This window comes from Peromyscus maniculatus, chromosome 7 (assembly GCF_049852395.1).
Source record: "Peromyscus maniculatus bairdii isolate BWxNUB_F1_BW_parent chromosome 7, HU_Pman_BW_mat_3.1, whole genome shotgun sequence".
Taxonomy (NCBI): Eukaryota; Metazoa; Chordata; class Mammalia; order Rodentia; family Cricetidae; genus Peromyscus; species Peromyscus maniculatus.
In genome coordinates, this window is record NC_134858.1 from 41,649,498 (window position 1) to 41,674,089 (window position 24,592).

General features: G+C 45.4%; 1 protein-coding gene and 1 non-coding gene across 4 annotated transcripts; one reads left to right on the top strand and one right to left on the bottom strand.

Moving 5' to 3' along the window:
* The first annotated feature begins 4,316 nt into the window (after positions 1-4,316).
* Positions 4,317-24,160, top strand: Ift46 (intraflagellar transport 46). Of its 3 annotated transcripts, none has more exons than XM_006993369.4 (12): positions 4,317-4,555; positions 5,188-5,284; positions 9,585-9,661; positions 14,166-14,302; positions 16,377-16,451; positions 16,610-16,703; positions 17,491-17,619; positions 19,901-20,022; positions 20,469-20,535; positions 22,856-22,916; positions 23,144-23,229; positions 23,730-24,160. In XM_006993369.4, exons 3-12 carry the CDS (start codon positions 9,620-9,622, stop codon positions 23,823-23,825), a joined length of 909 nt encoding a protein of 302 aa, XP_006993431.1. In that variant the 5' UTR covers positions 4,317-4,555; positions 5,188-5,284; positions 9,585-9,619; the 3' UTR covers positions 23,826-24,160. The 3 variants fall into 3 exon arrangements, with proteins under 3 accessions (XP_006993431.1, XP_042136736.1, XP_042136735.1); XM_042280802.2 differs by having other exon boundaries at positions 4,433-4,693; XM_042280801.2 differs by lacking the exon at positions 4,317-4,555 and adding an exon at positions 4,752-4,775.
* Positions 8,026-8,128, bottom strand: LOC121831212 (U6 spliceosomal RNA). The gene has a single exon (XR_013053046.1). It is a non-coding gene; the product is annotated as a U6 spliceosomal RNA (small nuclear RNA).
* Positions 24,161-24,592: the final 432 nt, after the last annotated feature.

The following is a 24,592-nucleotide window of genomic DNA, read 5'->3' on the forward strand; positions in this document are numbered from 1 at the left end:
AACCCCCGAAGATGTGCGGTAGTGTGCCCGCACTTGCACCCTCACACACACACATCGCGCGCATATACATAAACAACAATAGTAAAGCTTTTTTGTTTTTTGTTTTTTCGTGGGTGGGGGGGGCGGGGCAGACAAGGTTTCTCTGTGTGGCCCTGGCTGTCCTGAAATTCTCTGTAGACCAGGCTGCCCAGCTAACAGTAACTTTTTTAAAGTAAAAAAGGAATAAAATACTGACATATGCTACAACCCTATTAACCTTGAAAACAGGTGAAAAAAAGCCAGATTGAAAGGCCACTATATGCAGTGTCCAAAACCAGGCAAATCCATAAAAGTTGAAAGTATCTAATCGGTTTCATGGAGTTCCAGAAGACTAGGAAGTGACCGCTAGTGCATGAGCAGCTTATATTTGGAGTATAAGTATTCTGGAATTAGACAGAAGCAAATATCCTAAAAGCCACTGAACTGTAGACTTTATTTTAAAAAATATGTTTTATACACACACACACAAAAATTTTTTTTTTATTGGTTTGTTTTTTGAGACAAGGTTTCTCCGTGTTACAGCTCTAGCTGTCCTGGAACTCACTCTGTAGACCAGGCTGGCCTTGAACTCACAGAGATCCACCTGCCTCTGCCTCCTGAGAGCTGGGATTAAAGGCATGCGCCACCACTGCCCAGCTTTATTTTGTTTTTAAATGATGTGTATGTGTGCTTGTGTACAAGCATGTACCTATGAATGCAGGGCTGCCTGATATGGGTGCTGGGAATTGAACTGGGGTCCTCTGGAAGATCTATTTATTTATTTATTTATTATGTATACAGTGTTCTGCGTGCATGTATGTCTGCAGTCCAGAAGAGGGCACCAGATCTCATTATAGATGGTTGTGAGCCACCATGTGGTTGCTGGGAATTGAGCTCAGGACCTCTAGGAAGAGCAGCCAGTGAGTGCTCTTAACCTCTGAGCCATCTCTGCAACACATACTCTTAACTGCTGAGCCATCTCTCTAGTTCTGAATTGTATACTTCAAACGGTGAGTTTTGTGTTTTGTGTTGGGTCCTGAGAGCTGGCTCGGCAGTTAAGGGCCTGTATTGCTCTTGCAGAAGGCCGATTTGTCAGGTTTGGTTGCCCCACCCACCAGCCCTCAAAAAAGGAAAGAAAAGAAAACGTATGTTCACAAGTATCGTTGGTAAGGAGAGCCTTAGAGGCCCTATAACATGAGTTAAAGCGGAGCAGGAATCAGACTGCCCTGTGTCTGACCCCTTCCCAGTGCCAACTGAGTGACTGGCTAAGTCACTGTACCTCTCTAAGTGTCAGTTACTCCTCTCTGAACTGGTGGTAAAACTTATTTCATACATTTGTTAAGTTAGATAATATAAAATAAATTAGACTTGTATGCCTTTAAATTAAACTATGTCTTCTGCCATAGTGATTTCTCAACAACATGTACTTATTAGTATGGACAATAAACATGTCACAAAAGTAAAACAAAAAAATTGCAATTCAAGGTTTTTTTTTTTTTTTTTTTTTGAGACCTGGTTGACCTAGACAGAACTCACTATGTAGATGAGGCTGGCCTCAAACTCACAGAAATATATTTGCCAGCCTTTGTATCCTTAGTGTTAAGATTACAGGCAATCTCATTTTTAACTTGAAGTAGCAAAAGAGGTGTATGCTAGTTAGTAGCCAAGAAGTAGAATCAACCTGTGTCCATTAACTGAATGGATGGATGAAGTAAAATATTATATGCGTGCGCGCATGCGCACGCGCACACACACACACACACACACACACACACACTTGAGATGAATAATCTACAACAAACAGCATGCACAGAACTAGAGAATAGTCTGTGAAAAAAAAATTTTTTTTTCCAGACAGGCTTTCTCTGTGTAATACTGACTATTCTGGAACTCACTCTATAAGTCAGGCTGGTCTTGAACTTAGAGATCCACCTTCTTCTACCTCCTGAGTGCTGGGATTAAAGGCATGCACCACCACTTCCGGAACATTCTATGAAATTAAAAAAAGAAAGTCAGACACAAGGCCAGGTATGGTGACACACACTTGTGATCTCAGCACTTGGGAGGTGGAGGCAGGAGAATCAAGAGTTTAAAGTCTGAGCCGGAGAGATGGCTCAGCAGTTTAAGAGAACAGGTTGCTCTTTCCAGAGGACTGGGATTCAATTCCCAGAAACCACATGGCAGTTCACAACTTTCTGTAATTCCAGTTCCAAAAGCACTGATGCCCTTTTCTTGACTCTGAGGGAGGCAGGTATGCAGGTGGTACATAAACACACATACAGGTAAACACACCCACACATATATACAAGTAAATAAATATATATTTTAAAAATTAGAAAGGCACTCAGAAATAGAAAATAAAAGTAAAAGCAAATGCATGTTTGTTTTTTAAGAAGAAAGAAATATGATTTGCTGTTCTGTTGCACAGGAAGATTGACTATAAAAAACACAATATAGCTGGGCGGTGGTGGCAAATGCTTTTAATCCTAGCACTCAGGAGGCAGAGCCAGGCGGATCTCTGTGAGTTTGAGGCCAGCCTGGTCTACAAAGAGATCCAGAACAGGCACCAAAACTACACAGAAAAATCCTGTCTTGAAAAACCAAACAAAAACGAAAAAACAAAACAAAAAAAAAACCCCACAACAACCACAATATAGTTTAGTGTGTGTATATACATATATATATATATATATATATATATGAAAAAGATAGAAGGAAGAACCCTGGATTTTTTTTTTTAACCACAAAGAAATGAGAACTGACCAGGTGTGGTGCACTGGGGAGGTGTTGGCAGGCAGATCTCTGAGCTCAAGGCCAGCCTGATCTACATAGTGAATTCCAGAACAGTCAGGGCTACAGGGAGAAACCCTGTCTCAAAAAAACTAACAAATGGGCTGGAGAGATGGCTTAGTGGTTAAGAGCACCGACTGCTCTTCCAGAGGACCTGGGTTCAGTCCCTAGCACCCACATGGCAGCTCATAGCTGTCTGTAACTCCAGTTCCAGGGGATCTGACACCCTCACACAGACATACATGCAGGCAAAACACCAATGCACATAAAATTATATATATAAAAAAACCAACAAACTGAAAGAAATAAGAACTGTTGGTGGCACACACATGGAATAGCAACATTGGAGAAGCAAAAGCAGGACAATTATGAGTTCAAGGCCAGCCTTGTCTATACAGTGAGTTCCAGCCCAGCCAGAGTTGCATCTTGAGCCCTTGTCTCAAATAAGGAAAAAAAAATGGTTGAGGACTAGAAATTATATGATTTGAATATTCTGCAATGTACACATGTATGAAAACAACACACATGTCCCATAAATCTGTGCAAGTTTTGAGTATCAATCTTTTTTTTTAATAAGTGTGTCTTATTTTCTCATCTCCCCAATTACTCCCCCTCGCCCCCCCCCCCACCCAGTTTTCTTTTTATTTATTTAGGCAAGGTTCCCCTGTGTGGCCCAGGCTAACCCTAACCTGGAGGTCTTGTCTCAGTCTCCTGAGTTTGGATTGCAGGTATGTGCAGGTCTGAACACTGTCGTCGTCACACACCCCCCCCGTCCCCGCCCCCCTTTGAGGTTTTCGAGGTAGGTTTGCTCTCTGTATAGTCCTTGTTGTCCTGAAACTCGTTTTGTAGATCAGGCTGGTCTCGGAGATCCGAGTGCCTCTGCCTTCCTAGCGCTGGGATTCCACCACTGCTCAGCAAAATAAAGTGTTTTCACTTTTATTTTTATTTATTTATTTTTTATCACCCTGTTTTATTGTTTTGGGACAGGCCCTCAGTAGCCCAGACTGGCCTCAAACTCACCAAATTTGAAGCTGACCTTGAACTTCTGATCCTCCTGCTTCTCTACCTCCCAAGTGCTGGGACTGCAGCCATGCGCCACTTCGCCAGGCTCATAATTCTCTTTAGCAAGTTAAAAACACAGGAAACAGTTAAATCCTAATCTCAGTTAAAGGAAGAATAAAGTACGTGACGCAGGGCACCGTGAGGAAAAGAGCTATCGTATCCTAGAGATGCTATAAAAGGGCTTTTAAACATTCTTGGACTTTCCCCCTGAAGAGTGTCTAAATTCTGATTAGGCTTATCTAGGACAAACTGCATGACAAGTGAGCCTTGTCTTTGAGGTGACAGTTTCCAGTCGGAGGGAAGAAATTCGACAGCCTGCCCTACCACCTTTGACCACTAGATGTCACAACCGACTCAGTTGCGGAAACCATGGACAAGCCGGCTGCTTGGCCCCCTAGAGCGCCGGGCCGCTCTATCCCAGCACCGCGTCCCTACTTCCGCCATCACCGGGAGGGGGTGGGGCGGCAGTGGGCGGGCGGTGCGGTAGGTCTCGCGATTATTCCTCCTCGCTCTCGCTCTATTTTTTTTTTTTTTTTTTTAATTTATTTATCCTTTTGCCTAGCGACTGACAACAGACGGCTTACTGCTCTTAGGGATCCCTGAAGTGGCCGGGCCTGAGAGTGAGACCCCAGTCCTAGGCTGGGGTTCTTTCCAAATAGAGGAAACGGATCCAGAGGGGCTACAGGTAATCAGTCGGTGCTCACGCCCGGACACTACCCACCGCGTTCTTCGCTCTCCGCGCCCAGCCAACTACTCTGGATCCTTGGATCTCCAGGAAACCAATGGGATCCTGTCTTCAAAACGGGTTTCCGGAAGGGTAGAGGTGATGCTTTGGGGATTAGTGGATGGGGCTGAGACTGGAGTCGGCCTTCTCTCAGGACCATCTTTCCCTTCTCGGCTTAGAGGTGACCCAACAGGCTGAACTCTGTCTAGACTCTAAAACCCCTGTAGTCCTGTACGGTCCCTCTACTCCCTCCCCATCGTCTCCCCCACCACCACCACACACACACCAGAAGCCTCAACAGCTGTGGGAAAACTGACCAAACCCGAGACGATCGCAGTCTACCTATGCATGCTGTGCTTCCCTTGAGCGCATCTTATATTAGCTTTTGTTTACTGCTGGAAAAGGTTGGATGTCTTTTTCCTCCGCAGTTCTCTCGGCGCTCAGCCAGTGCTAGCTACATAAGCGTTGAAGCTGGCTGGCCGCTTGCTCTGGGGCCAGGGGAAAGCTTGGGTGGGAGTGAGTGCGTCTCTGCGCGGAAGTCTTCAATGTATATCCCGTGGTAGGAGCTATGTAACGGACCTCCTTTTGCTTAGACCAAAATCGTTGAGAACCAGACTTACGATGAGCGTCTAGAGATTAACGACTCCGAAGAGGTTGCCAGTGTTAGCCCTCCAGCCCCAGGACATCAAGGTAAGAGAAGAAGAAAGAGACAAGAAGGGAGGTGGTTTTCAAAACGCTAGCACAGATTGGGTTCATGTTTGTATTCAGTAAGCTCCTAGGTTGCCGCAGTTTTCTCGCCAGTGGAGGGAGCAATCGGTTCATCAGATTGCAGAGTCTTGGACTGCAAACCCATCCGCTATCACTGTGTGCTTCATGTTACTGCGCTGTAGAGATTCTGCCACCGGTTCGCTGTGCTTTGTTGTTTTTTAGTTATTATCTTTAAACATTTTATGTGTATGAGTGTTGTCTTGTTTTTCTTTTTGCCTCCATGTGTGTCTGTGTACCACCTGTGTGCCTGGTGCCCTCAGAGGCCAGAAGAGGGCGTTGGATCCCCTTGAACTGGAGTTGCAAATGGTTGTGAGCTGCCATGTGGGTGCTGGGAATTGAACCCTGGGTCCTCTGGAAGATTAGCCAGTGCTCTTAATCATTGAGCCATCTCTCCAGCAGGGTTCACTGCTGTGTTTTTCTCTTTAATTCATTAAGATGAGTCATAACCTGCCCTTAACCTGCCACTCCAACCGTTATTGCAGCAGAGTTTTGGCAGAGGACTTGACAATATTCATTTATTCACTTACCCTTTTTCATATGTGGTTATTTTAGATGTTTTTTTTGTTTGTTTGGTTTTTTTTTTTTTTTTTTTTCCCCTCAAGACAAGGTTTCCCTGGCTGCCCTGCAACTCACTCTAGACCAGGCTGGCCTCCAGCTTAGAGATCTGCCTGCCTCTGCCTCCCCATTGCTGAGAATAAAGGCGTGCGCCACCACACCCAGCTCACCTAACATTTTGAATGCTTGCTATGTGCCATGTTAGCACTGGGTAATACAGTAGCAAACAAAAGACATGTCTGTATCCTGATGCTTGTAATGGTAGAAGACAAATGGCCAGTGTATAAACAGTCATTATTACAAATGTCATGTATGCATTGATGTAGGCAAATTGTTTACTGCTATGAAACGTAATGGTGATGGGTGAGATCTATTTGTGGCCAGGGAAGACTCAAGAGAAAAGACCACTGTATGATGAGAGGAGTCTGATCAGAAAGGAGGAAGAGGCAAAACAAGCAGAATGCAGAATTTCAGAGGCGGTGTTGCTGTTACGTGTAGAGTTTATTGGAGGGTTCACAGATGACAATGAGGCAGCAGGTAGAAGTGCTGTGGTAGTGGCTGGGTGGAGCTGGGAATGGTTTGGACTGTGGCATAAATAGAGACATGACACAAATACAAGACAGGCTGTGGTTACAGCATCATCAGGGCTTGCTCAGATTCGGGTCCTAAGTTGGGGATCACACCATGTATATTTTACCACAATAAACAAAAACTAAGGGGCTGGAGAGATGGCTCAGAGGTTCAGAGGGCTGGCTGTTCTTCCAGAAGACCCAGGCTCAATTCCCAGCACCCACTTGGCAGCTCACAACTGTCTGTAACTCCAGTTCCGGAGGGTCTGACACCCTCACACAGACATCCATATGTAGGCAAAACACCAATGCACATAAAAATAAAAGTAAATAAATAAAAAACTGATTGTGATTGCCAACTCAGTGTTTATTATAGTAACATATACATGGTATAGAATACTATTTTAGCCCCTTTAAATGGCATTTAAAGTTAAATGGCTTTACATACATTTACATTGTCTGGTAACTGTCACCACTGCCTTAGTTACTTTTCTGTTGCTGTGATAAGACACCATGGCCAAGGCAACTTAAAGAAGAAAGAGTTTATTTGAGGCTTACAGTTTCAGGGGATTAGAGTTCATGATGACTGAGTGAAATCATGGCCATAGGAACAGCTGAGAGCTTACATCTTTAGACAGAACCGTGAGGCGGCTAACTAGGAATGGCATGGATTTTTGAAATCTCAGAGCTCATCTCCAGTGACACACCTCCAAGCAGACCACGCTTCCTGATCCTTCCCAAACAGCTCCACCAGCTGCCAACCAAGCATTGAAACATGAGCCTCTGGGAGCTGCTCGCATTCAAAACCCCACAGCTACATTTCTAGAATTCCCTCTTGGTTAAACAGTGACTGCTGCCAGGCATGGGGGTATGTGCCTTTAGTCCAGTACTGGGGAGGCCAGGTGGATCTGGCCTCACATAGTGAATTCCAGGCTAGCCAGAGCTACATAGTGAGACCCTGCCTGAGAAACAAACAAACAAACAAACAGATCTCTTGACTCCTTTCTCTCTGCTAACCACTACTTTGCCCCTGTGAGTTTGCCTATTAGGGGTACTTCATAGGTAAATCATTGTGTCCTTTTGTGGCTGGCTCTTGTCATGTATACATGTTTCAAGGTTTGTTTATGCTATAGCATGTATCATAATTATATTCAATTTTATGGCTGAATAATATTCTATTAATAGAGTCTATTGTGTGGATATACAACGTTTTTTTTAAAGAGATTTATTTATTATGTATACAGTATTCTGCCTGCATGCCAGAGAGGGCACCAGATTACAGATGGTTGTGAGCCACCATGTGGTTGCTGGGAATTGAACTCAGGACCTCTGGAAGAGCAGCCAGCGCTCTTAACCTCTGAGCCATCCCTCCAACCCCAATATACAACATTTTTAAATACCTTCATCTCCTGACAGACAGTTGTGTTGTTCACTTGTGGCTATTGTGAACAATGTTGATATATGTGGTGCTGTACAATTGTCTGAATTGTCTGAATTCTTGTTTTCAGTACTTTTGAGTATATATATACTTTATTTTCCAAAATTACGGAATGCTTCGTGGGTTTCCATGTGATCCTTGCACAGGGGCTGTGGGAATCTCTGCATCATTCCAAATTTTAGTATATGTACTGTGGAAGTGAACATGTTGATATATACTGTGGAAGTGAACATGTTGAGTATTACTTAGCCACTAGGGTTTTTACTCTGTCATGTTTGGTTGTTATGTGTTTATTTCAAAATAGGCTTGTATTCAGTGGTGCCTAGGCTAAACTAGTACTCACTATGTATCTCAGGCTGGCCCTGAATTTGAGGTACCCTTCTTGCCTTAATCTTCAAGTGCTATAAGCTACCACGTCCAGTGACTTGAGCAAATTTATGCTCTTGCTAGCTGTGGACTTGTTTGCAGCTGGGTAATTTAATAAGTCAAAAGTGTTGATTTGCATGTGTTTGACTTAGGGTTCATCTAATATGTTTTCATGCTGGTTAGTCTGACATCTGGTTATACTTTCAATTTCAGAATATGCTGTTATTTTTACAGATTCTCTTACTGCTCATATGCCCTGATTCAAATTCAGATTCACAACTAGCTGCTATTTGCCAGGCTCTAGGTCACTCTCTTCCAGATAGGCTTTTCACTCCATCCTGTCACTGACCCCATTTAGACAATACTGACACTTGGAGAGGGTAAGTCATTTTGTGAAAGTGATAGAGTTGTCCTCAGACCGATCCTTCTATTAACCCAACACTCTTTCACTTTATTAATCACATACCTCAGTTTACCCCGGTACAGTTCAGTTTCTAGTCATATAATTGCAGGTAATAAGTTAGTATTAACATCTAGCCCAGTGCGTAAGCAAAGGAATGTTTATAGTAATGTCTTGAATTAACAGAGCTGTGACTAGAATTCAGTATCCTGTCTTTCCTCCCAAGTTTTGTTTTATTTTATTTTATTTTTGAGACAGGGTCTCACCATGTAGCCATGGCTGGCCTGGAACTCACTATGTAGATCAAGCTGGCCATGAGCTCACAGATCCACCTGCCTCTGCCTCCTTGGACCTGGGGCTAAAACATGCCATCACACCTGGCTTGTTTTTATTTGTGTGTGTGTGTGTGTGTGTGTGTGTGTGTGTGTGTGTGTGTGTGTGCCAGAGGACAACTTCCAGAAGTCCTTTCTCTTCTTTCACTGTGAGTGCTGGGGATGGAACTCAGGTCTTCAGGTTTAAAAGGCTATGCATGGGGTTTTCCCCCATCTGAGCTATCTCATTGGCTCCCTTCATGTTCCTATAAACTTTGTTACATAAAATATTGTCACTTTAGGCTGGGCATGGTGGCTTATGTCTTTTAATCCCAGAACTCAGGAGGCAGAGGCAGGTGGATTTCTGAGTTTGAGACCAGCCTGGTCTATAAAGTGAGTTCTAGGACAGCCAGGGATACACAGAGAAACCTTGTCTTGGGGGGAAAAAAGAAAAAGAAAAGAAATAAGAAAAAAAGAACCAACAATAAATAAAATGATCAATTAAAGAAGTTGTGAAGTGAACTTTTTGGTTTTGTTTGTTTTCACGATGATTTTTCACTAACTGGGAAACTCTTCCTCTAAGGCCCCCCTCTTTCTGCTGGCCTCCCTAACAAGACTATGGCCGACAACAGCAGTGACGAGTACGAAGAGGAAAACAAGGTGCAGTACAGCCCACAGCTTCCTCAGGGCTCTGGGGGTGGGTGTGAGGGGACCCGAGTCAGCAGGAAGCATGTCCCGAGCACTCACCTCTAGTGGCTTCACATTTACTGATGAGACCATCCCCGACTCAAGACTGTCATCACAGCTGGCTTTTTTTTTTTTGAAATGTGCATTGATGTTTTGAAATGTGCGTTGTGCCTGCGTGTATGTCTGTGTGATGATGTCAGAAACCCTGGAACTGGAGTAACAGACAGCTATAAGCTGCCATGTGGGTGCTAGGAATTGAACTCATGTCCTCTGGAAGAGCAGTCACTGTGCTTAACCACTGAGCCATCTCTCCATCCCCTGTAGCTGGCTTTTAGTGAGGAGCTTCATCTAAAATCGACAGTGTTTCAGAGTTTATTGATTATAAAAATTGACTAGGATACTTGCTCTTAAAAATACAGATTCCAGCTAGGCAGTGGTGGTGCACGCCTTTAATCCCAGCACTGGAAGGCTAAGGTAGGCAAATCTCTGTGAGTTTGAGGCCAGCCTGATCTACAGAGAGTTCCAGGACAGCCAGGGCTACACAGAGAAACCCTATCAAAAATGTGTGTATGTGTGTGTGTGTGTGTACATGTATTCATTGTTTGGCTAGAGATACGTCTCAGCGGTTAAGAGCACTGGTTGCTCTTCTAGAGAAAGGTTCCCAGCCCCCAGATGGCAGCTCACAACCTTATGTAACTCCCGTTCCGGGAATCTCTGTTCTCTTCTGGCCACTTTGGGCACCAGATACATACACAATAAAATAGTGATAAATAAAAGTATAGATTCGTAGTTCCCTCCCAGAATCTCAAAGGTACTGCCTAAGAACTTGTGTGTGTGTGTGTGTGTGTATAAATTTTGTTTTGTTTTATGTTTTGGAGGCAGGATTTCTCTGTGTAGCCCTAGCTGGTCTGGAACTTGCTTTTGAGAGCAGGCTGGCTTCTAACTCAGATCCACCTGTCTCTGCCTCCTGAATAAGCAGTGCTGAATAAGCAGCATAGGCAATTCGTATGCTAAGCAAGTTTGGAGTTATTGGCCCAGGGATGATTTTATTCCCAGCACTTGTGGTGATGCCAATATTTTATGAAACATCGATGTCTTAAGAAGACACAGATGTCCCTCAGCTATTATCCTGTGAGCAGTCACTTGTTTTGAGAAAGGCTGGGAACGCCATAGTCTAGCCAGTTAGGAGTGGTGCCTGTGCCCTTCATGGCACCATTTTATGCTCGGCCTCCACTCCTGGCCCATTGCTCATGTCTTATTTGTCCTTGGTTATTGTGGCATATGTCTATAATCCCAAAACTTGGGAGGCTGAGGCAGGAGGATGAAGAATTTAAGGTCAGCCTGGACTCCATAATGAGTTCCAGCACAGACTGGATTACAGAAAAACCCTGTCTCATAAACAACAAAACTCCTCACATTTTTATTGTCCTTTAATTAGGGGCATTGATGACTGGAGATTGGTACTTTCCTAGCATTCCTAAGGCCCTGGCTTTAATCCCCAGCACCATAAAACAAAGAAATGGGCTGGAGAAATGGCTCAGTAGTTACAAGCACTGGTTGCTCTTCCAGAGGACCCAGGTTCAATTCCCAGCACCTGCATGGCTGCTCACAACTGTCTGTATTCCAGTCCCAGGAGAATGAAACATCCTCTTCTGTCCTCCCTGGGCACCAAACTCTCATGTTGTGCACAGACATACATGTAAGCAAAACACCTATACACATAGAATTAAAAAGGAAAAAACAAACAACAACAAAAACTTTGGAAATTTATATGAAGAGTATTTATAGTAATGCAAGAAGCTGAAATGATACAAATTGACTACATTAAAACATTAGGAAGTAAGGTTTTTAAGGTCTCACTCTGTGACTAGTGCATCATTTTATCATACACAAGATAGTCTCCTAGTCATTTGTCTGTAGAAAGCATCTGACATTGTGTCAGGAAGTTCCCAAAGCATGACTCTGAAGAACAGTCAGAGAAAAGTAAGCCCTTTTCCTGGTTGGTCTCCACAGTTGGTGGAGCGACACTACATTCTTTGAGGCTTCATGCAGTGGACGGTAGTCAAGGCTGGTTTATCTTTCCAATTTAGTACACACCTATAACTAGAAGAAGCCATCTATTTTTGAACAATTTCTAAAACGACAGTCAATTTTTTTGTTTTTTGTTTTTGTTGAGAGGGTTTCTCTGTGTAGCCCTGGCTGTCCTGGAACTCATTCTGTAGACCAGGCTGGCCTTGAACTCACAGAGATCTGCCTACCTCTGCCTCCCAAGTAAGTGCTGGACTAAAGGCATTTGCTACCACCGCCTACTTTCCTGCATATATTTCTATGCATATATTTTCATGCACCATGTGTACCTTGTGCCCATGGAGGCTAGAAGAGGACATTGGATCCCTGAAACTGGGATTATAGATGGTTGTGAGCTGCCATGTGGGTGTTGGGAACTGAATCCAGATCCTTAACAATGCTCTTAACCCCTGAGCTATCTCCCCAGACCCTAAAAGCTACTTTTTTTTTTTTTTTTTTTTTTTTTCCGAGACAGGGTTTCTCTGTGTAGCTTTGCGCCTTTCCTGGAACTCACTTGGTAGCCCAGGCTGGCCTCGAACTCACAGAGATCCACCTGGCTCTGCCTCCCGAGTGCTGGGATTAAAGGCGTGCGCCACCACCGCCCGGCCAAAAGCTACTTTTAAAGGAGGCTAGTTGACCACCTGTCAGGTCCCAAGGGAAAGCATGCTACAGGCTACAGGCCACAGAGACAAAGATAAGGACCCTGTCCCAACTGTCTCTGCAAGTGCAGATACCACTCGACCCTCTCTCAAGGACCTGAGAGCATAGGATGGGGCATAGCCAGCCAGCTCAAAAATGTAGGCTGTTGCCGGGTGGTGGTGGCACCGCCTTTGATCGCAGCACTCAGGACGCAGAGGCAAGTGGATCTCCAGAGTGAGTTCCAGGACAGACAGGGCTACACAATAAGACCCTGTCTGGAAAAAAACAAAAACAAAAAACCCAGCAACAATGACAATGACAAAAAAAAAAAAAAAAACTCAAACAAACTTAGGCTGTAATGCCAAGGACAGAGGAGCCCTCATCCTGAACTAGAGTTCATAGTCACTTACCTCACAGGGAAAGGTACTGTAGAGAAACCACTGAGCAGAAATAGGAATCCCCTACTGTCCAGAGCTGCTTGTGTGAATCCAGGCTCAGGGTTGAGTATCCACTTATTCTCATGATAGTTTCCAGCCGTTACTCTGAGCATTCTTACAAATTAGATGCTAGGTTTCTCTATGATCTTTATGAGTTCCATATACCTATAAAGTTTCTCTGCCCCACTTCTTCTTTCCCTACTCCCTAAACTCCTCAAGTTGTCACCCTTTTCCAATGTTTATTCTATTTTTAAATTATGTTTGTGTGTCTGGGCATGTGAGTGCAGGTACTCATGGAGGCCAGAAGAGATCAGCTCCCCTTGAGCTAGTGTTACAGGAGGGGAGGTTGTGAGCTGCCTTTTGTAGGTGTCAGGAGCTAAATTCTGGTCCTCTGCAAGAGCAGTATGTGCTCTTGGCCACTGAGCTTTTTCTTCCACTCTATATGATTTGTTTTACCCTTAATTATGTATAAGTGTGTGTGTGTGTGTGTGTGTGTGTGTGTGTGTGTGTGTGTGTGCGTGTGTGTGCATGCAGGAGTGTGGGTATGTGAATGTGAGTGCGGGTACCCTGTTGTAGAATATTATTTTAAGGTCTGTTACTTTTGTTTATGGTGCATTTGTTTAACTCTGTGAAGCTGTGTTACTTTGCCTGTCTAAAACACTTGATGGTCTAATAAAGATCTAAACGGCCAATGTCGAGGCAGGAGAAAGGATAGGTGGGGCTGGCAGTCAGAGAGAATATATAGAGAAGAAATGTGGGAGGGGAGAAGCTGCAGCAGCTGGAGAAGAAGGAAGACTCTAAGGGCCAGCCACCCAGCTACACAGCAAGCCATGGAATAAGATCTACAGGAGTAAGAGAACAGGAAAAGCCCAGAGGCAAAAGCTAGATGGGATAATTTAAGTTACGGAAAACTGGCTAGCAACAAGCTAAGCTAAGGCTGGACATTTAAAAGTAAGAATAAGTCTCTGTGTGTGATTTATTTGGGAGCTGGGTGGTGGGCCCCCAAAAGAGTAAAAGCCCTATTACCTTTTTCTAAATTTAGGGCGTGAGGCTTCTGAGTAAAGTTGATGCATAGCTTCCAAGATCAAGTAACAGGTTCCTAACTATAAGTTGAGTAGACTTTGTACCCTGTTTCTAGTAGAAAACCATGGTTGGAGAATGTGCGGTTTTACTTAGCAAGGAAAGGTTCTCAGGCCCCTGGGGATGGTGCCATCTTTCTTTCTAGTGGCTAGGTGGCAGAGGTCTGTGGGCACTATGAGAACAGTGCAGAGTCAGGCATGGGAAGTGAAGTTCTCTTTCTGTAACTGTTTCTCCCCTGCCGCCCGCCTGCCCAGGAGAAGAAGAAGCCCTCACAGTTGACGCCGCAGCGGGGCTTCAGTGAAAACGATGATGATGACGACGACGATGACTCATCCGAGACTGATTCTGATGACGATGATGATGATGAGGAGCACGGAGCGCCTCTGGAAGGGTAGGAAGGACCCTGCGCCAAGGGGGATTTTGTTCAGGTGGCAGTTAGAAGAGCTTATCTGGGAATAGACTGCAGCATCTTTTGATATCGTCTGCTTAGGGTTTTCTCATGTCTCAGGAGCCTGGCATGGTGAGTTGTCATTTCTTTCTGGCTCCACTGCCTGATCTGCTCCTGTGATGTCACCCAAACTATCTGAAACGTGTGGGCTCAGCAAATACACAGGGTTAACCAAAAGCATGGCCTCTGCCTTCAGGAGCTCCCAGTTTGGGGAAGAAGTGCACTTGGGCATATACCAAAGCCTGTCTGTCTAGGGAGCAAACTACATGCACATAAGCATTTCCACTGTAGGCTGAGATCCTTCGGGACAGGAGAGAAGAGGCAAGGTTCTCGGGTGGTGCTAAGTCAACAACAACAATAACAACATTTGACTCTGTTGCAGCCCTGTTGTCACAGTGAGTCATGATTCACTCCTGTAAGTTATAATCAACATCTACACTGGGGATATAGATACAGCTCTGTGGTCATGTATTTGCCTCTGTATGTGAGGCCATGGGTCCAATCCCCAGAACTGCAAAACAAACATACAAAATATAATTACAAGCCAAGTGTAATGGCACATACCCAAAGTCTCAGCTACTTGGAAGGCTGAGATAAGAGGATCTCTTGAACCCAGTAGTTTAAGGCCAACTTGGGCAACATAGCAAGGCTTCATCTTAAAATAAACAGATTAAGTATAACAAAAAATTAAGAAGTTATGTATATAAAATTACTAGTGAACTAAATGGAGAAATAACCAATCAAAATTTTGTCTACTTGTTGAAAGTGTATGTTGCAGCCAAGTGTGGTGGCTCTGTGCTTAAGAGTGCTTCCTGCTCTTCCAGAGGACACAAGTTTGGTTCCCAGCACCTATGTTGGCTGGCTCAAATTCACCTGTTACTCCAGTTCCAGGGGATCCAGTGCCCTCTTCTGGTTTTTGCAGTGTACATGTATGTGCATGCACATGCACTAGCATATCTAGATAAAAAATAAATCTTTTCAAAAAATGTATAAAATATATTTAGTAAGTTGGACATGGTGGCAAAGACCTGTAATCCCAACACTCAGGAGGCTGAAACAGGAGTATGGCAGGCCTGTCACCAGCTTGAGCTGCATACACAACAAGGCCCTATCTCAGAAGACCCAAGGGTTGGGTCAGCTGGCACAGAGGGAAAAGGCTCCTGCCACCAAGCCTGAAGACCTGAGTTCATTCCTTGGGACCCATGAGGTGGAAGGAGAGAACCAACGCCCTCCAGTTGTCTCTGACCTTCATGCACACATCTGTTCACTTACACACCATAGCCCTCACTCACCTCCATGTGCATTCCCTGGCATGTGCGCCTGCACATGTGTGCATGCATCACATTCACCACACATGCATGCAGACATACGCATACTCAAAGATTTTTAAAAGTCATGTTGTGGGGCCTGGAGAGATGGCTCAGTGGTAAAGAGTACTGGCTGCTCTTACAGAGGACCTGGATTCAGTTCCCAGAATTCACAGGGAAGCTCACAGCTGTCTGTAACTCCAATCTCAAGGGATGTGACACAATCTTGCCTCCTTGGGCATAAAGTATAAACGTGATGCACAGACATACTTGGCAAACACCCATACACATTAATAATAATAGTAGGAGCTAGAGAGATGGCTCAGTGGTTAAGAGCCCTGGCTGCTCTTCCAGAGGACCTGAGTTCAATTCCCAGCACCCACATGGTGGTTCACAACCATCTATAATGGGATCTGATGCCCTCTTCTGGCATGTAGGCATACATGCAGACAGAGCACTTATACCTAAGAAAAAGTACATAAATAAAATTTTAAAAAATCACATGGGTTTTCTGAAGCTTTTTCCTTAGTTAGAGATCATTGAGAGGTAATTATAATCAATGTCAAAGTTTCTCTGTAAGCCATCAGGAAAGTAGGCGGGACAGGTGGTCAGTTCAGGCTCACATCGCTATGGTGCAGATCACATGGCCAGGGCCCTGCCGCCTGTGCTCCTCGAGGGTGGCTTTGACCTGCCTGTGTCTCCCTCCCCAGGGCCTACGATCCTGCAGACTATGAGCATCTGCCGGTCTCAGCTGAGATCAAGGAGCTCTTTGAGTACATCAGCCGGTAAGCATTCGAGCATCTGCTGGACCCGACCTGGCCTGCCTTGCCTGAGCCATTCCACTCCCTAGTTCCAAGCAACACTAAGTGCTTCTGATGCTTTTTGGCCCAGACATTTCTGACAATTCTGACTGCTTCCACCTTCCCTCAACTGTCTCTTGTAGGTACACACCTCAGCTGATTGATCTGGACCATAAACTGAAACCTTTCATTCCTGATTTTATTCCAGCTGTTGGGGATATTGATGCATTTTTAAAGGTACAGATGGTGCATCCTAAAAATGATTCTCCTGGGGTTTGCTCCAGCTCATCTGTTCTAATAGTTCCTCTAATTTCTCTGATGACAGTTGGCTGCCTTAATAGTCTTCATTGCATTGGAGTGCTTTTGTTTATTTGTTTGTTTTGTTTTGTTTTTCAAGACAGGGTTTTTTTGCATAGCCTTGGCTGTCTTAGAACTCACTCTTTAGACCAGGCAGGCCTCAAACTCGCAGAGATCCACCTGTCTCTGCCTCCCGAGTGCTGGGATTAAAGGTCTGTAGTGCACCACCACTGCCTGGTGTCGCATTGGAGTTCTTTTTTTTTTTTTTTTTTTTAAAGATTTATTTATTTATTATATCAGAAGAGGGGGCCAGATCTCATTATAGATGTTATGAGCCACTATGTGGGTGCTGGGAATTGAACTCAGGGCCTCTGGAAGAGCAGTTGGTGCTCTTAACCTCTGAGCCATCTCTCCAGCCCTGCATTGGAGTTCTTAGCCTTGCTGTCTCCTCAGATTCCACTCACTGGGTTATGTGATGCATTATTATGTATTTGTTCCCTAATTGACCATGAATTTAGCCCCATATTTATGCTCCATACATCATTTGGGTTCCTTCTAGATAGGACTCAGTCTAGTATAATAGAGGGACATGCTTTGTACTGTTGACACACTACTGGAAATTCACTGCTGGAAATAATAATTTCAGCAGTTTAAGGGAAACAGAAACCATGGCTCTGCTGTGAATCTCCCATTTCCTCTCAGTGCTCCTAACCTTTCTCTGAACCAGGTGCCACGTCCTGACGGAAAGCCTGACCACCTTGGCCTCTTGGTGTTAGATGAGCCATCTACAAAGCAGTCGGACCCTACTGTGCTCTCACTCTGGTTAACAGAGAATTCCAAGCAGCACAACATCACGGTAAGCTGCTGGTCTAGAGCAGGGCCCAGCGTGAAAGCAGGGGATTAGGTCAGAGGCTGCACTGACCATTGCCTGTTGAAAGGTGTGGCTTCAGACCAGCCTGGGTTTTTTTCTTTTTTGTTTTTCAAGACAGGGTTTCTCTGTGTAGTTTTGGTGCCTGTCCTGGAACTCACTATGTAGCCCAGGCTGGCCTCGAACTCACAGAGATCCATCTGGCTCTGCTTCCCAAGTGCTGGGATTAAAGGCATGCACCACCACCACCCGGCCAGCCTGGGTTTTTAGTGATGGCTTTATTGAGATAGTTTACATACCATAGGAGTCACACACACACACACACACACACACACACACACACACACATTTTTTTTTATTTGAAGATTTGCGTGTTTGTGCCTCACATGAATGCAGTGCCCATGGGGGCCAAAAGAGAGCATCAGATCTCGTGGAGCTGGAGCTACAAATGGTTGTGAGCTGCCATCTGGGTGCTGGGAATTGAACCTGGATCCTCCATAAGAGCAGCGAGTGCTCTTAACCCCTGAACCATCTCTTTAGCCCCAGGAGTCACCCTTTTAAACTGGACAGTTCACTCACTGGCTTTCAGTACATTCACGGAGTTGTATGCTTATTACTCTACAGTGCTTTTCTGTTCCAGCCACGGGTCCTGGCACTGAGCCTCCGTCACTACTTACAAAGCTTCCTCCCTTCAGAAAGGAGCCCTAGCCGGTCTCTCTTCCAGACTCGACTGTGACTAATACGCTTTGTAGTGTAAGCCGCATTTCCTTAGGCTCGTCAGTTGTTCCCACTTTCGTTAGGATCACAGCTAGAACATTCAAGTGTACGTCTTTGTATGGCGGATGTGTGATCTCTCCTGAATATATGTGGAGGAGGAGGAGGAGGAGAAGGAGGAGGAGAGCTGCCGAAATGTTTTCTGCACTGGTAGCAGTCCCACCAGCAATGAAGGAGAACTGAGAATTCTCCAAATCCTAACTTACACTTGTGATTGGCCCTTTTAATTCCTGCTGTCCTGGCAGATGTGAAATGGCATTTCACTGTGGTCAGCCCCCCTTTTACTGTGCCTCCTTCTCATGGCTCCACCAGTCTTTTTCTTTCTTTCTTTTTTTTTCTTTTTGAGACAAGCTCTCAGGTAGCCCAGGCTAGCCTCAAACTCCTGATCTTCCTGCCTCTGCTTCCCAAGTGCTGGGATTGTAGTTGGCAGGTGTGCATCACTGTGCTCAGCTATCAGCACTTTTTCTTCTCTTTTGGCTTTTTGAGATAGTGTCTGTCTATATAGCCCTGGCTGGCATGGAACCACTATAGACCAGGATGGCCCACTGGAATCTACCTACCTTTACCTCCCAAGTGCTGGGATTAAATGTGTGTGCCATCAGGCCCAGCAAACAGCACTCTTCCAATTAATAGTTTTAAATTACTGTCCTAATCTGCTTCCTGTTGCTGTGATAAACGTCATGACCAAAAACAACTTGGGAAGGAAAGGGTTAATTTGGCTAACACATCCCATGTCACAGTCCATTCATTGAGGGAAATCAAGTCAGGAACCTTATAAGCAGGAACTGAAAGTGAACTGACTTTCAGCATGGAAGAGTGCTGCTTGCTGGCTTGTTCTTCCTGCTGTTCTGGATCTCGCTCTGTAGACCAGGCTGGCCTCAAACTCACAGAGATCCGCCTGGCTCTGCCTCCCCAGTGCTGGGATTAAAAGCGTGTACCACCGCCCAGTGCTCAGCCTACTTTCTTATACACCTAAGACTGCCTGCTTAGGGGCTGGGTCCTTCCACATCAATCATCAACAGAGAAAATGCCCCCCCCCCCCCCCCCCCCCCCCCGCCACTTACCGCAGGCCAAATTAATGGAGGCAATTCCTCAACTGCTGCTCCCTCTTCTCAGATGACTTCAGCTTGTGTCAAGTTGACATAAAACAACACCACCCTGGGGCTGGAGAGATGGCTCTGAGGTTAAGAGCACCAACCAACTGCTCTTCCAAAGAACCCAGGTTCAGTTCCCAGCCACATGGCAGCTCACAACTGTGTGTAACTCCAGCTCTAAGGGACCCAACACCCTCACACAGACATGCAGTCAAAACACTAATGTTCATAAAATAAAAATAAATAAAATAAACAATTATTAAAAAAACAACACCAACACACACATATACACACACACCAACACACACACCATAAAAATTAATAAATAAAACAACTCAGTTATACAAAATAGTGGGTGTCATTATAATGTATCGCTATCATTGTTCTCCTTATTTTTCTAGCAACATATGAAAGTAAAGAGCCTGGAAGATGCAGAAAAGAACCCCAAAGCCATTGACACCTGGATCGAGAGCATCTCTGAGTTACACCGTTCTAAGCCCCCTGCGACTGTGCACTACACCAGGTGATGATGACTAGAGGTCGCTGTGTAGTCTTAGTTGGCCTTCAACTCAGTCTTCTGCTTCTGCCCCCTCGTGACAGTACATGGCAGAGACATGACTTCACCACTGTAGTTTATAGTGACTGGCACCATCTGTGACCCTCTGCTCCTGAGGAAAGGCCAAACCTGGGGGTAAAGCAGCTCCGCATGAGGTCCTTAAAAAGATGTCCATCACACTGCCTCATCTGACTTAGAAGTCGGAAGGTTGGCAGCTGCTGGCACAGACTGCAGATGCAAAGATGAGCGTTCTCTGCATCAGTACTTAGCCGGCTGCTTCAACCTCCGCCCTGGTAAATTTGCTTTCCATTCCAGGTTCTCCTGGAGCCCCAGCTTACCCAGTTGAGTGCCTTGGTTAGAGGTAGCTGACCCGTTGGTCAGTGATTCTCTTCGTATTTACTTCTCCACTCTAGGCCCATGCCTGACATTGACATGCTGATGCAGGAGTGGTCCCCAGAGTTTGAAGAGCTCTTGGGAAAGGTGAGTGGGAAGGAGCAGGAGTGAGTGTGGCATCCATCCAGGGCCCAGGGTTTTCTCTCTTCTGTGTTAGTACTCTGGCTTCTAAATGGAACTGGAACCCATGATAGAAAATAAATACATACTGTAAAGCTTGATGGTTTTGCCAACTGACCACACCTATGTAATCAACACATTAGATTAGTAAACCATACACTGCCAGCCTTCCAAAAACCCCTTCTGCTCTCCCCGTCCAAAGTGGCCACTGTCCTGTTTTTGTATTTTCTCTAAATCTTCCCCTTCCCATCCCTGCACTGGAGGTTGAACCTAGGACCTCATCCGAGGTAGGCAGTGCCCCACAAATGAGCTAGTCCTAGGACCCGCCCTCTAAACCTGCTTTTCTGCCCTCTTCTTCTCTGCATGATGGGAGACTCATCCATGCTCTAGGTCTTGTTTACTCATTTTCATAAATGAATTGTAGACTGTTCTTTAATCTGTAGTGACGGGCATTTAGAGAGTTTCCAGTTCCCGTGTATTGCGGTAACGCTCCTGGGACATCCCCTCGGCAGCCGGCTCTGATACACATGTCTCCTGCGTTACTACTGTCGGCGCCACTTTCTCTGGAGGTGTTGTCTACGTTAGAAGATGATGCCTCATTCTTAATTGCCAGATGTTTAAATCTTACCTGTCTGTCCGTCCGTCTGTCTGTCCATCCATCCATCTATCCATCCTTCCATCCATTTTCTGTCTAACAATCATCTATTTCTTGGGGATTGAACCAAGAGCTTCCTGCATATTAGACAAGTACTTTGCCTACACTACACTACACTCTAATTTTTATAACAGAGAAAAAAACTTAGGAAAAATAAAATATAGGAAAAGAAAATAGGAAACCATTTTGTTTGTTTGTTTTAGAGACAGAGTCTTATGGTGAATCCTAAATTAGAACTCACTCTATATCTAAGGTTGGCCTCCAACCCATGGGATTTCTGCTTCAACCTCCTGAGGGCTGGGATTACAGGCATAAGCCACCAGCCCACACCAAACCAACTCTTAATATTTTTTTTTAAAGATTTTTTTTATTTATTTATTATGTATACAATATTCTGCCTTCATATATCCCTGCTCACCAGAAGAGGGTGCCAGATCTCATTACAGATGGTTGTGAGCCACCATGTGGTTGCTGGGAATTGAACTCAGGATCTTTGGAAGAGCAAGCAGTGCTCTTAACCTCTGAGCCATCTCTCCAGCCCCCAACTCTTTATTTTTAATTCTTTTCACTAGCATACAAACTAACAGCTTTCATATTGACGTGTTCACACACACTGACCTGCGGTTGGTCCTGTATAGTGACGTGTTCACACACACTGACCTGCGGTTGGTTCTTTCCCGAGTCTTGTCTCCATCACTCTGTCCTCCCAGGGAACTCCTTTCCACCTTCCTGTCATGTGTATTCTGTGACCCTTCCCACTCACTCACACCCTCTTTTTTCCTTCTCAAAGGCCCCTTTCTCATTTCCTAGCCTCTTCCAACACTCACTCTCACAAAAGTACACACTTAGAAAAATTAAAATGAGAGGCCGCCTATGAGAGAACATTTGTTATTTGTCTTTCTATGTTCCTGTATATTTCATTTCATCTTTCTTTGTGGCTAAAAGAAATTCTGTTGTGTATAGGTACCCATTTTCACTCTCCATTCATCTGTTGATGGACATCTAGACTGAATCCATTTCCTGGCTATTGTGAATAAATCAGCAATAAACATGTAGGCAACCTTTGGGCATGTGCCCAGGAGTGGTAGAGCTGAGTCATATAATGGACATTCTATTTTTAGTGTTTTGTTTTTCTTTTCTTTTTTTTTTTCTTTTTCTTTTTTTTTTTTCAAGACAGGGTTTCTCTGTGTAGCTTTGGTACTTTTCCTGGATCTCACTCTATAGCCCAGGCTGGCCTCGAACTCACAGAGATCCGCCTGGCTCTGCCTCCCAAGTGCTGGGATTAAAGATGTGCACCACCACTGCCCAGCATGTTTTGTTTTTCAAGACAGGGTTTCTCTGTGTAGCCCTGGCTGTCCTGCAACTAACTCTGCAGACCCGGGTGGCTTCAAACTCAGAGAGATCCGCCTGCCTCTGCCTCCCAAGTGCTGGGATTAAAGTCCTATGCCACCACTGCCCGGCTTCCAGTCTTTTTTTGTTTGTTTGCTTTTGACAATTTCACAGTGTAGGTGCAGATGGCCTGGAACTTACTATGTAGACCAGGCTGTCCTGGAACTGGTAAAGATCTGTCCATGAGTTTTGTCTCCCAAGTGTTGGGCTTTTTTGACTGTGTCCGTCCTGTGTTGCTGCCAGGTGAGTCTGCCCACCGTTGAGATCGATTGCAGCCTGGCCGAGTACATCGACATGATCTGTGGTAAGCTCCTCCCTGCCCCTAGCCCTGTCTCTGGCAGCCGTGTTCTGGGCCTTTGGAAGGGCTTGCTGATCCCTGTACAGTGGTATCTTGATTTACAGTCTTCACTGGAAGCCAGCTGCACTGTTGGCAGCCCTCTAGGGTGGTGGTGGGCTGCACATTGAACCCCAAAGTACCTCCAGTTCTGGAGGGTGTCGGCGTCTGTCCCTGTGAGCTCTTCTCTGTTACAGCTATCCTGGACATTCCTTTCTACAAGAGCCGGATTCAGTCCCTCCACCTCCTCTTTTCCCTCTACTCAGAATTCAAGAACTCCCAGGTGAGACCGGCTGTCCAGGGCCCTGCTGTGCCTGTGTTCTCCTTGGGCTCACAGTGCCTGTTCCATGATGATGTGAGCAGCAGAGAGGACTGGGGTGTGGGGGGAAGAGAGGAGGGGCTTAAACAGAACTTAGTGAGGAGGCACACGGAAGCACGCGGCCTCAGGAGTGCGAGCAGGGAGGAGACAGACAAGGGATTTGTTTTGAAGGGATGGGTACATCGCTGTCTCTTTCAAAGATAAACCAATGCATCAGTTGGAAGTAGACTTAGGACACGTTTTGGGACATGTCTCACTATGGCCAAGGCTGACCTGGAAGTGATGGTATAACCCAGGCTAGTTTTGAACTCACAGTGATCCTCCTGCCTCATCCTCCCAGTTGCTAGGATTCCAATCCTGTGCCACCTTGCTCAGTTTAGCTTAAAGGAGTTTTAAAGTGGTCATCCTTGTTAAAATGTAGCAACTGGCACTTTCCACACTGTCTCCTCTCCCTTTTCTTGCAGCATTTTAAAGCTCTGGCTGAAGGCAAGAAAGCATTCACCCCTCCCTCCAACTCGGCCTCCCAGGCTGGGGACGCAGAGACGCTGACTTTCATCTGAGCCGCCTCCTAGGGCTGCTTCAAAGTCAGATGAAGACATGGTCTTTGGTGGAGCTTAACATCTGCCTGCCCTACAGCTGGCTCAGGCAGCACAGGTCCTGCTGCCCATCTGCAAGTGCAGGGCACACATTTACCACTGGGCTCCTTCCGCCCACCCGCCCGCCTCTGATTGCCTTCCCCAAGGAAGGACGCGGCCACACTGCTGTGGGCATCTGAGTTGGAAGAACTGGATTTCGGGGAGCCATAGGACACAGGTTGGGGGTGGAGCTTCCAAAAACACTCTTTAACTGGAAGAATGTTCCGTCGGTTTGTGATAGAATATATATTTGGTTTTCACCCACGGCTCCTGACTCATTCCTCCCCCACTGTCCTGGTGATTTCCAGTGTGACTAGGATAGGACTCGGGCCTGCCTCTGCCTTTTAGACTCAGTCTTCCTGTCTCTGACTTGTACCCCTTTCACCCACTCTCTTTTCTCCCCAAGCAGGCCACAAAGACTGAATCTCTTCCTCAAGGCAAGTCGTGGATACTTGCCCTTACAGTCTTACATTCTTCTGTTTTTCTTTTGTTGGGGGTATGGGATAGGGTCTCATGTAGCCCAGGCTGGCTTTGAACTGGCTGTGCAGACTAGTCTTGAAAACCTGATCTTCCTGCCTCTATCTGCCTCCACCTCCCAGGTTGAGGCTTACAGACATCTTCAGGCAAGCCCAGCTTATTCTCAAATCCTTTGACCCACTTGGCTGATGATAATAGATTAAGACCCTCATTTA